Genomic DNA, 13,282 nt, shown 5'->3' on the forward strand with positions numbered 1-13,282 from the left:
GAAGTCTAGAACATGCACGTCACCAAATGCTGTATTAATTGTCTTGAGATTAAAATATGCAACTTCCTCCCATTCTGCCTTTTACTGCAGCCACTTTCAGTTCCTGCTTATCTGCGTTAACCTCTAGTGTCATGACGATCCACACATTTGTTATCAGGAAATGTTTTTTCTGTGTAAGTCCAGGGGCTAAGAGCTCTGAAAGTGAGGAAGCACCTGTAAGAGCTGGTTGAACTCTTGAACCTAAGCTTTGTTCATTTCTTTCTGTTTTTTTTTTTTTCTTAACCTTCATGTGCAAGTCTTCTGTCAAAATATTCCCAGTAATTTAATTCCAGCAGAATATTTGATGCACTGCTGCCCTCACATGCATTTTAGCTACTTTTAGTTAATTATTAGGCTGTTCAGGGGTTAAAGTTGGCAGTGCTGTATGCTGTTGATTATCTCAAAATACAGCTCCATCTCCTAGAAGAAAAGCCTTACAGCTGGTGGGCCCGCTCCACATGTTTTTGGAAAAGGTGCTTTGAAACCATCACATGTGTTTTTACATGTGATTGATTCTGTTAAAAAACTCCGATAGAGTGGAGACTGTAGTGGGGGCGTTATATCTGAGATCTGCAATAAAGTTTCATTTTGAAATCTGCCTCTTCGAGGAAGATCTCTATCTTTAGGAGTTTTCAAAAAGATTTTCTGCCACAGTGCTGAACTTTCCTTTGTAATATACTCAAATGTCAAACGTCGATTTAGTCACTTTATTAGGTTGTGCAAAAGATGATTGTTAGACAGCTTGTTCATTCATCAAGACACAGAACCGGAAACAGGGAAATGGCCAGACTACCACAAAGTGTGAGACGACGTTTATTCGAGTTTAGCTGCAGACGGAATTTGACAAATATGCTTGAATAGAAACAAATCTGGATATACCACATTTTCCTAAACACATATTTAGCAGTAACACAAGAATAAGCTTGCATAATGGAGACATTTAATTTTGAAGCACAGTGCGGTGCACATATATCATGCAGTTTTAATTTTGAAGCAACACTTTGCAGACTCATTCGCACATCACTTCACACCTTCAGGTAAAAAAACAGAGTCAAACAAATACACATTGGTTTGATCGTGCAAGAAACAGCGTCTTGGACAAAACAGTATCTTAGCACTGATTACAACACAAACTATCAGTTTCTACAGAGTTTCTGTTACTTAAATGAAACCTTTTCATCAAAGAAACAAACACAGCTTGTTTTTGAAACAGACGACAGATTTCACCACTGCTTCTTCCTGTGTGAAAGATAATATCAGACTGAGACTTTTTTTCTCCACTACTGCGTAGAATAAGGTAAAAATATTTACTGGACAGCCTCAGAATAATGTGCATAATATCACATCAACACTGGATTTTTAAATGTTTTTTTATTCTTAACGAACAAACACACTAAAGCGTCATTAGAACATGTGCAGCAACAATATTTTTGTGAATGCTCAAAGCACAAAACCTGTCAAACTAACATTTCTATACCACTTTTATACAGTTTTGTTAAACACTTAAAGTGATTTACAGCACAAGTTAACATGAATATCTGTGGGAGAAAGCCAGTGTGTCCAGAGGAAACCCTGGCAGACAAGGCAAGCTCCACACAGGAAGGCCCCGACTTTCTTTCTCAGAACTCTCTTGCTATATGACAGTGCTAACCATGTTATCTGATTCTCTTTTTAACTTGAACACCTGCGTTCTTTTTCTCTGAATGTTGCGCTGCTTAGATTCAGTAATCAATATTCGTGCTGAAATAATACTTCAAAAGTTACACCATACATTACACCACGAGACATCCAGGTGAGGCACTGAACTGACTATTTTATTTCAAATCTGGTAGCAACATTGTTACTAATGAACCAAGTTCATTTTGGGTATTGTTTGGAAATTCTAGTAATAGATTGGAATGAGTTAAACTGAGAAATACCGACCAGTTATTTAGAAAACAAAATCCTCCTGTTAACCAAAGGAAACAGCTGAACTGGCTGTGTGAAATGCTAACATCCGGAAACACCTGCATATTACTATTTTCACCACCAGATTTCTTCTACACAGATGTTTTCTCCTGTTTGCTATCTTATCTTAAGCCAAGCGATGCTGCTTTCTGCTACCTTTTCAATCTCAGCAAAAGAAAGAAAAAGACAATTCGCTCCCCCGATATCTGTTCCTGGAAATTCACACGACTTGCAAAAGCAGTTATGGAGTAAAAAAATAAACGCCTAGTTATTACTTTCTCTGAATTTGCTATTTAGGGGTGATGGTGTATGCATCAACGTACTTTCTGGATCTTTAGTACATTGCACTTTGAGGACATTTGACCAGTTGAAGATGCATTTTAAAAAATGACCACCACCTGAGCCTGTAAATAATCATCCATCAGGGCTTTTTTACATTGTGACTGAGGTGTTTCTGGATCTTAAGCTGCCTGCACTGCCAGCAGAGCCCTTCCTGTAAGCCATCTGGAGCCTCTTGCTGATGAGGCCGTGTCTGTAAAGAGCTGAGAGCAGCTGGTTACGGAACTTCTGCCCAACAAAGGCGTACAGCACCGGATTCACTGCACAGTGCATGAAGGCCAGAATTTCGGTGACACTCAGCATGGCAATCACTGTGTAATGAGTTTCACATGTAGTCAGTTCCAGAGATCCTCCCTGTATGAGTGTGTCAATCAGTACAGTGACATTATAAGGCAGCCAGCACAGAATGAATGCCAGCACAATGGCCAAGATGACACGCATAGCTTTGTGCTTTTGTTGGTTGCGTGTGTGAAACAAAGTCACCACAGTCCAGCCATAGCAGACAGCCATGACCACCAGAGGCAGGAAGAAGCCCAGTGTATGCCGCAGAACGCGTAGAGTCACTCGCCAGCGATCGCTGCTTTCACCAGTAACGTTTTCAAAGCAAATAGACACTCCAAATTCAGTATCTATGCTCTCCCTCTTAATCACCACAGGTAAGGACAACATTACAGCCACCAGCCACACAATACTGCAAATAACTTTGACCAACAGGTGATGGGAGGACAGGACCCGCGTAGCTCTGACAATGGCAAAGTATCTGTCCACACTGATGCATGCCAGCAGGAATACGCCGCTGTATGCAGATGCCTCCTGAAAGCCTGAGAGGAGTTTGCACAGGAAGTTTCCAAAGATCCAGCCAGCGTTACATTTCACAGCCCAGAACGGCAGGGTAAGACAGAAGAGCAGGTCTGCAATCGCCAGGTGCATCAGGTAGATGTCAGTGCTGGTTTTACTTTTCTTCATATTGAAAACGACAAAGACAACAACACTGTTACCTACGATGGCGAAAACAAACACGATAATGTAGACGACGGTCATCCCCATGTTGTTAAATCCAGGCACTGTTTTATGGCAAGGAGAAGATTCTGAAATATTTTCTTCATCCTCGCCATAACTGTAATTAAAAATGAGATTCTCAATATTGGTGAAGACCTGCAGGGGGGCAAAACATAACAATGTGTTAATACTACGATACAGGTAGAAATAGTACAGCGCAAAGTAGATGGTGCAATATTACCCCCAACTATTTTAGTCGGTAATACTAAGATGGAGACAAGTTAACAATAAAGCAGCAAGTTGCAGTCATCATTGTGTCAGAATATTTAGAAATAAAATTTGCAAGAAAACCATTTCTTAGTCTAGCACACATCCATAGTCCCCTTTTCTTTTGCTCACATTCACAACAAGTGCACGAATGTCAAAGATATCCACTGATTACCTCTGGTCCTTTCACAGCTTGATTGGTGAGAACAAAACACTTCAAAACAAAAAGCATGAAAAGTTGTTGTTCCATCGTTTCTTTGTGATGTGCACAAGTTGAACACCTTGTCAGGAGTGTTGTTTTTGCTCAGAGATGTGGTTAAAGTCCTTGTGAAATGGTTGTGCAGAGCTGTGTTGCTGGTGCTTTATTAGCAAATTGTTCAGCTCAAGGGAAGTGGGCAAACCCACACACACTATCTGCGTGTGGCGATCTACATGAATAAGATGACAACAGGTTGTCTTCTAAACCATTTTGACAGATCTCTCAGGTAAATGTCAGACAGGAAACATTATACCAGTGAGGCACTTTATGTAAAAGTCACTTTGTCTAATTTGATCCTTTGGCAGAAAATGTAGATAATTTAAACTTTAAACTGGGTTTGTTTCTTCTTATTATTTTTTTTTTATTATTTTTTTTAATTTGCACGTGCAAAATACATTGTCTACATTACTACAGTCACCAGAGCTCCATCAGATAAGGAGCTCAGTTTCCATTTTAGTGCTACCTTTCACTCCATGTTGCATTTAACCATCAAAGTTCAAAATTGTTCATTTGGGGGTTTTTCCCACAAAATGGAAACTTATCATTGCCTCTGTTTTATTGTGTAACGTGTTTTTATCAGAGAAAATGCCTTGTTTGGAATTCCTTGTTAGAAGTTTCAAACAAGGGCAAAAAAAAACCCTCTAAACTTAGTATTTCCTGTTTGATGCTTAGTTACCGTGTGCATGTCTGCAGTCTTGGGAATCGTCTTATTTTGTTATGCACATCTTTTACCTTTACTTCACTACAAATGAAGTTTTCTTCTTTTTCCACACATTGATACATGAGTATACACGTAATACTGTGAATATGCAAAAACTATGTAAATGTAGAACTTCTGCAATATTGCTTTATATTGATTTGCCAATTTACTAAGAATTCAGGGGGATGTCCAATGACACACAAGTTTTGCATTTGCATGGTTGAATTTATTGAATTTTCACGTAATATGCAATCCAACCCCAGAAATAAAACCTCTAACCAAAGACTTCCTGTCTTAACTTTCAGTATCTAATATGGACAACAAAAAACAAGTTGAGCGCCTGATATGGTCTAATGAGAGTCTGTGAAGTCTTCAAATGTTTTACATCCAGAAACTCCTCTATAGATTCTGGAGCTTTATTCATCATCATCATCATCACCATCTAAAACTTAACATTTGGAGTGTGTTTGGAGTATGTTTTTGATAAGCTGTCATTATACAGTATTTTTGAACTGGTGCGCTTTTTAAAATTTTGACCTTTTCATCAGTAGGGGGCAGCACTTATCTGTGTTCAGAGAATAGATCATGTGCTTTCAAACTCTTAGGACAGATACTTTATTTATCCCCAAGTTGAAATTCAAACATCCGGCTGCTCCATCCAGGCACAAACATCTCTCCAGTCATAACCATAAATAAATAAACGAAAAAAATAATGTTTAAAAGGACTTGAGTCTGACATTGTCCATTATAGATTTCAGTTTGTTCAGTGGCTTTTTTCACCAGCTTGCCCAGTTGCTTAGTGTTCTTGTCCATTAAGCTGGGCCCCAACACACAGCAGCATTAAAACAGAGCACTGGCCACCACAGTATGATCAAATGCATATTCAGTATCTCATCACACACCAAAGAACCTCATTGGAATGGCCTAGATCTTCTAAAAGCCATCACTATCTCCTTGGTTGTAGCTGTATTGAGGTGGGGGCAGCTCCTACTGCACCAGTCTCCGAAGGTTTCTACCAAGTTCCCTGTTTTCCTGCCCCTATCGACTCCTGACATGCAGCATCATGCAGTTGCATTTTGAGTTGTACAGTATTTAAAATCTGCAGTATAGGAATAGCAACAAGGCTTCGGAACAGGGATAGTACTTTTTCTTATGTATATAGTCTATGCCTACTCATGCATTGTATAGTTACATTCTCAAAATTGTAGAATGAATAAAACATTAATACCTGCACCTTCACACTCAAGATATCCGAGAAGGGGGCTTCTTCACCAAAGAACACAAAGGAAGAAACAACACTCCTGGCATTTTAACCCTTAGATGCACACGTGGGGTCAAAAATGACCCCATGAGTTGTTTTTCTTCAAAATCTTTAAAATGAAAAGTTGTAATATATTCATATTCCAGGTATTCCTCATAAAATATGTTTGTAACATGATGCCATTTGCATTTTTATTTATTTTTTCAAATGAGCACCTGCGGACCATTTATGTGCAGCCCTGTTTATAGTTTCCTGTGCATTTCAAACATTGTCCTTTCTGATTTTTTTTTTAAATATTTAAAGTAACATGGCTGCTATGAGGCCAGCTGTGGATCTTGCCCTACAAATGATCCAGGACGGATGGGATGAAGAGCCCATCGGAGGCACTGACTCAGAATCTGACATCTCAGATATAGAGGACCCAGACTATTGTCCCCCCCCCCCCCCCCCCCCACTGAACAAGGCCAGTCAGACACAGAGGAGTCCTCTGAAGAGGAAATGGATATTGAGTCTAACAGAATGAGCCACTCTTACTGCTCTAGCCACAATATTCTGAATTAGTCGGCCAGGGCTTGCACCTGGGTTTAGTACTGCCTCCCCAATAGATGCATGGAAGATGTTCATGTCTGATAATATAATAGAAGAGGTGCTGTCATGCACAAACATGGAGGCACGAAGAGTAGCCACAGACAGGGGAAAAGAGTGGAAAAGTGTAATCAAACATAAGCTCCTGGCCTTCATTTGATTGTCCATTCTTGCAGGAAGTGAGAAGAACTGGGGTGTACCAGTCGGTGTGTTTTTTGGGAGTCCTCTGCATAACCCACTACAAGGCCACTATGTCAATTCAAAGATTTGAAGATATTTGCTGTTTCTTGCACTTTGATGACAAAAGCCTAGCGACTGAAAACAACATGGAGCTTTTCCCCTACATAGGGGGTCTGTTCCTGGTCAACTGCAGGCAGAAATTCATCCTCAGTGATTGTGTTACAGTGGATGAACAACTTGTGCCTTTCAGAAGGAAGACCCAGCTTCTGCAGTATATGCCGAGCAAGCATACAAAAGTGATAAAAGGATACAAAAACTGCAATTTCTTAAAATTAATGAAAAAATAAATAAAAATGCAAAGGGCCTCATGTCACAAACATGTTTTATGAGGAATACCTCAAATATGAAAATATTACAACTCTTTGTTTTAAAGATTTTGAAGAATAACAACCGAGTTTATAGCAAAATGCATTGTTTCTATTTGGGGTCATTTTTGACCCCACTCGTGAAAGAGTGTAGGTATTGGTAGGTTGTGCATCCAAGGGTTAAGAAAATGTGATTCTGTTCCTTTTTTGACCTTTAAATGGAACATCTGATCCACAGATACATGACTAGAGAGAGACCTCTAGCCACTCAGGAGTATCACTGTTAAACAATGCTTTTGTGGTTCTTACACAAAGTGACCACATGAAAGGAAAGTCGAATGAGAGTTTGAATAATAGCACTGTTATCTAGGAGGCCCATCCCACCACAGATGTTCCTCGAGTGTTCTGACATCACCACCATAGAGCTCATTCACTTGTGAATCCTCGTGACCCTTGACCACCCTTCTACCTACTCAGCACATACTAAATGTAAACGCTTCCCATAATAACCCTGCTGTGTCAATTTAAAGACTTTCTCCACCTGTAGGACCACATGCTGGTCTAATCAGCAGATTCTAGCCTGAAACACTGACCACAAAACCCAACAAATGCCCAGAGAAGATAGTTAAACAATCTTGCATTTACAGTGGTTAAAACTGTAAAACCTTTCAGTACATCCTTTGGCAATAGGGATATATTTTTCTGCCGTGCTCTATAGAACTTCATCTGCAAGAACTTGACATGACAACGTAGAAACCAAGGCCTCTCTTAGTTACATCAAACACTTCCAGGCATATAAACACTGAGACTGAACACAGAGAGATACAACACCAGGTGGACTGGTGTCAGAATAACCTGCTTGTAAATGTTCAGAAGACTAAAGAGATGGCTGTTAACTTCAGGAAGAGCTTAATGGCCCACACTCCACTGCACATCAACAGTCTGCTGTTGAGATGGTCCACAGTGTGAAGTTCCTGGGTGTGCACATATCAGATGACTGCTCCTGAAACCTGAACACCACCACCATCACGAAGAAAGTCTCTACTTTCTTAGGAAACTGAAGAAGGCAAATCTTCCTCCTCCCATAATTTTACCATGGAACCACTGAGAACATCCTCTCCTGCTACATCACCTTCTGGTACAGGAAATGCATTTTTGCTGAAATGAAGTTTCTGCAGCAGATAGTGAGGACAGCAGAGAGGATCATTGGACGCCCTCTCCCATCCATCTCTCAACTCTACGACAGACACATCCAACGTTTGAACAGCTTAGTGAAGGACACTTTCCACCCCTCACATGCACTGTTCTCCCCCCTTTCCATCTGGCAGACGGTTTTGCAGCATCAGAACCGTAATGGCCAGACACTGCAAGAGCTTCTTCCCCCGAGCAGTCAGAGCTCTCAACTAACTACCACCGAAGGACTGATATACACAAAGAGTTTTACAAACACCTTACAATACTCACCAAAAGACTGAAAAACAACAGAAACTTCTACAAACCCACTATAGACTGGACCTGGGAACAATATGCTTATTTGCACATCTAAATTATACTATATTTGCACATTTTCCATCTTGCACATGTCTTGTCTACAATATCCTGACCATAACTTGAACCTAGTATTCAATACCTACTGCACAATCCACTTCGTAGTGTCTCTGTCGTGTCTTTTTTAAAATTGTATAGTTAGTAGTTATTATTATAGTATTGTATAGTTAGTAATTGTACCTTTTTATCTCCTAATTTTACCCAAATTTAGCAAGTTATTATTTATTTTTAACTCCTAGATTTAGAACTCTTTCAGATATATATTTTTTATATTCTTATAAATGCACCAGGGGGGGCATTTCGCTACACTGTATACTGTGTATATTGTTGTATTGTGAATAAAGTTCTTGAATCTTATACATATAATCATGAATATATATGTGTATATCTATCTATCTATCTATATATCTATATCTATATCTATCTATATATCTATCTATCTATCTATATATATATATAGATATATATATAGATAGATAGATATAGATATACATAGATATACACAGAGCCTCAGTTCAGAAACAGTGACTATGCTGATGATCACTAGTAAGTTTTCTTTAAGAGAAAACACCATCTCTGAGAAACTGATGCAACGCTCACACAAAACATGTTTTTTGGTACATGAAGATAAAAGTAACGAAGGCTCATAAAATGTCTGTGTAGGTTCTCAGTCATCCACAGCATGGTAGTGTAAGGAGCTTGGAAAAAATGTGACTGGAGTTTAAGTTTTGTAAAGACACTACACCTCTCATCAAGAGGCTTCTTCAGTTCTAAAACCAGACATTGGAGAATCACAGGTATTTAAACCCTATTGGGTGTTGACCTACTCTTAATCATGCGTCTTGTCACATGAGCCAATGCTTGGGGGAAGGTTTGGGTCATTATCGGCACAGATTTGGGGTGAAACCACTGTGAGATCTTGCCTCATCCTATCAGGTCACCTGACGTAAGGTGTGAATGGCAGACAAATATACAATGGTATTCCACTAATCCACTAACACTAATATAACCACTAACACTAATACTCCACCTCCACTGCACCAGTTGCTACTACAATTAAAACCCTACAACAAGAACTCACAAACTTGGCGCAAATACAAACATAGACAGACGAGGAGAACATCACAGGGAGATGGACTATGTAGCAAGTTATTTTTCTTAAGAGCCAGGGTTTTGTGTGTTATCAGGTTAAAAAAAACTTGAAACCTCAGTCAGATAAAAGCGTTGACTGCGGCTGTGACTATGTGAATGAGGCACTCACAGAAAGGGAGGGTTTCTACACGTCATTTGACTCTTCTTCCACACACAAGCTAAGTCAGTCACAACTGCAGTCGTTTCATCTTTGCTTTTTGCAGATGATGTGGAAAGTGGAAAGGAAGGCTCTTGGCTCTTTCAAAGGAAGAGTACCCAGCCACTGGTACAGATATGTAGACGACACCTGGGTCAAAATCAAGACACAAGAAGTGGAATCCTTCACTGCGCACATCAACGCTGTGGATAAAAACATCAAGTTCACCAGGGAAGACACAAAGGACGACTGTTTGCCTTTCCTGGACTGCGCTGTGCACATTGAAGAGAATGGCAACCTCAACATCGAAGTTTACCGGAAGCCCACACACACGGACCAGTACCTCCTGTTTGACTCCCATCACCCTCTGGAACACAAACTTGGAGTAATTAGGACCCTACACCACCGGGCAGAACATGTTCCCTCTAAGCCTGAAGGGAAAAAGAAGGAACACACACATGTAAAGGAAGCACTCAAAACGTGCGGCTATCCTAAATGGGCATTCTTAAAGTCAGCAGAGAGGCACAGAAAAGAAGATCAGACACCAGCGAGGGAGGATAAGAAGGACAGACGCAACAACATTGTCATCCCCTATGTAGCCGGTGTATCAGAGAAACTCAGGAGGGTTTTCTCCAAGCATGACATCCCAGTGTACTTCAGACCCAGCAACACACTCAGACAAAAACTGGTTCACCCGAAAGACAAAACGCCAAAACACAGACTTAACAATGTGGTGTATGCCGTACAGTGCAGCGAGGAATGCCCAGACCTCTACATTGGAGAGACCAAACAGCCACTTCACAAGCGCATGGCACAACACAGAAGAGCCACCTCCACAGGACAAGACTCAGCTGTCCATCTGCATCTTAAGGATAAAGGACACTCTTTCGAGGATGCCAATGTTCACATTTTGGACAGAGAGGACAGATGGTTTGAAAGAGGAGTGAAAGAAGCCATCTATGTCCACTGTGAGCGACCATCTTTGAACAGAGGCGGTGGTTTACGACACCAACTCTCTGCCATCTATAATCCAGTTTTGAGATCCCTTCCCAGACGCCTTAACGCCCACTCACATCCTGGGCCATCTGACCTCAGGAATTCGCATGATAAGGTGGGGCCAGGTTTCACAATGAACTCACCTGAAACTCTGGCTGATTGGGACCCACACCCAGTTCCACACCTTGGCTCAGGCAATTAGAGGATCATCAGGGGGTCCTTTTGTCCCTCTGTGGGGGGACACTCCCACTAGGTTTATATCTGGGACTCTCCACCATTTGACCTTAGAACTGAAGAAGCCTCTCGGATGAGAGGTGAAACGTCTTCAAGTAACTTAAAGAAGTCCATACGCTTTTCTTTGCAAGCTCCTTTGACGATGTGGTTCTGTTGGCTTCATCAGGTGGAAATTTCCAGCTTGCACCTCCAAAACCAAGACTATGGTTCTCAGAAGGAAAAGGGTAAATGGCCCACCTTGGGGTCTTGTTCTAAAGCTGGGACAAGTGTAGCATGCATTGACTGTAGAAAACATGGACGACGCGACAGGTCCCCAAAAATGAAGCCAAAACGTCTCTATCGCCCCCTGGTGTCTGGCTGCAGTATAGGTCATAAACCCCGCCTCCTCCATGTTAGCGGATGGGACTGGGGTCAGACTAAAATAAATTAATTCTCCTTAGATAATTTTTTTCCAAAGATTCTTTCTTTTGTTTTCAATAGTTCTCATCACGCTGATTGATGTTCAAGGGGTCTCCTTTCCCATAAGTTTGATTCTAATTCCTACCGCAGTGATGTTAAATTGGGGTGAAACGTCATCATAAGAGCTTTGACTGGCAGCTGCAGTCACGGAGAAACTTGCGTATCTCTGTTCGCGAATAGCAGATAGATCGTAGGCTCTGAGAGGACGCCCAGCGTTTACGCTACGAAAACACGACCGAGTGTTTTAACCTGACAGCCTGAGGTGTTCTTCAGAAAACTGGACTACCCGACAGAAGGACCCGAGGCCCCGCTGCACTGTTTCGGTAAATTAAATGTGTTTGTAAGCTGCTCCGTAACTACCGTCCATAGCTAGCTCCTGAGACCTAGCTAGCTAAAATGAGCACTCGGCTGTCAGGGTTCGTTTAGCTAATCTGTGCAGGTGAATGAATTTACTGAAGAAATCAAGAGAAACGCCCTGGGCTGCTCAGTCACTAATTACTGTTACTGTACCTTTATTACAAGTATTATATTATACTGTAAAAGCAACAGGCTGCACCCTGCTTCAGCTCCTGTGCAGAGCTGAATATTAAATATGTGCAAACAACAGCATGTTTTCAGTCTCTTGCCACATCTGTAAAGACAGAAACAATTTTTTTAAAAGCTTGTACTTCAGTAACTCTCATTAATCGGGAACTATGGATTAAAGTACTGTAGTGTACTGTAATACTGTACTGAAAAAATGTAAGAGAAGAACTTCAGATCCTGAGTGTGTGAGGACAGAAGAATCAGCTTTATTTCAATATTGAGGGATACAATTTATTTAAAATTTATTTATTTATATCTGAGTTTGATGGTTCTGTTGTCTTTGTGATTACAGGAGCTGCCCTCAGATTCAGACCTCAGCCCCATCGAGTGACAGCAGACAGATCATCCAACATGTTCATATGTTAACTGCAAAATGAACTGATGAAAACAGTACAAAGGTTAAAGTACCACACGTACTGAAGTGAAAGCTGCAGCTGTTTTATTGATAAAGTTAAACAAAAACGACAAAAAACAAAAGGATTAATCACTCATGTAACTGTGTCACTATATATCAGCATTAACAGGACCTCAGTTTGGTGTTTCACAAAGCTGCTGATCTCAGACCTGCACAGCTTCCGTTTTAAACACTTGATGTACTCAGCTGCATGAAGAGCATATGAGATTTTGTCTAACACAATTAAATGAAACCTGATGAAGGTCAAAGGTCGTCACTTGTATGTTGAACTACAAACTTGTCATCTGGAATTCTTTCACAGTTTTTTGCAGATAGTGTGTTATTTACCATAAAGTGATTCAGAGTTATTCATACCAGAGTAACCAGAGAGGATCACATATTTTTAAATATATAACTTTCTACAGGACTGAATATAATATCTTTATGTAAAAGTCCGGAGCCTCTGGGGAGTATCAGAGTATTTATAACATTACACAAACCAAAGGTCTCCATCACAGTGCTGATGAAATGCTGGGTTTATCCATCTCCTGGGGCGGGCCTACGGTGGAGTGCTGAAGATTTCCCTGTGAGGGAGCTGCTGGTGAAGATCATGAGTCCTGCTTGATCACTGCCATGAGCTTCAGTCTTCCTGGTGTTTCTTAAATGATGCCTCTTACAGTGGGTCAACAGAACTTATGGCACAGGACAGCTGTGATGAAAGAAAGGGAAGAAGTTTCTGCAAACCTCTGGACCCAGGAAACCCAGCTTGGTCCTGATGGTCTCCCTCACTAGTTTCTCTCCAGGGTGAATGTAGCTGTTGATATAATATGGACTCTA

At 40.8% G+C, this 13,282-nt stretch overlaps 1 protein-coding gene across 1 annotated transcript; it reads right to left on the reverse strand.

Annotated features, from left to right (window-relative positions):
• Positions 1-254: 254 nt before the first annotated feature.
• On the reverse strand, positions 255-4,032 carry cxcr2 (chemokine (C-X-C motif) receptor 2). Its single transcript, XM_085135230.1, has 2 exons — positions 3,767-4,032; positions 255-3,480 (listed from the first exon to the last, which is right to left on the reverse strand). Exons 1-2 carry the CDS (start codon positions 3,839-3,841, stop codon positions 2,419-2,421), a joined length of 1,137 nt encoding a protein of 378 aa, XP_084991356.1. The 5' UTR covers positions 3,842-4,032; the 3' UTR covers positions 255-2,418.
• Between the last annotated feature and the right edge of the window lie 9,250 nt (positions 4,033-13,282).

The sequence above is a fragment of the Neolamprologus multifasciatus genome, chromosome 16, assembly GCF_963576455.1.
Source record: "Neolamprologus multifasciatus chromosome 16, fNeoMul1.2, whole genome shotgun sequence".
Taxonomy (NCBI): Eukaryota; Metazoa; Chordata; class Actinopteri; order Cichliformes; family Cichlidae; genus Neolamprologus; species Neolamprologus multifasciatus.

Excerpts from the sequence above, each read along its gene's own strand:
- cxcr2 (XM_085135230.1), bottom strand. The coding sequence starts at position 3,841 with ATGGAACAACAACTTTTCATGCTTTTTGTTTTGAAGTGTTTTGTTCTC. Across the intron at positions 3,481-3,766 it reads AAGCTGTGAAAGGACCAGAG|GTCTTCACCAATATTGAGAA; the intron begins GTAATCAGTGGA and ends GCCCCCCTGCAG.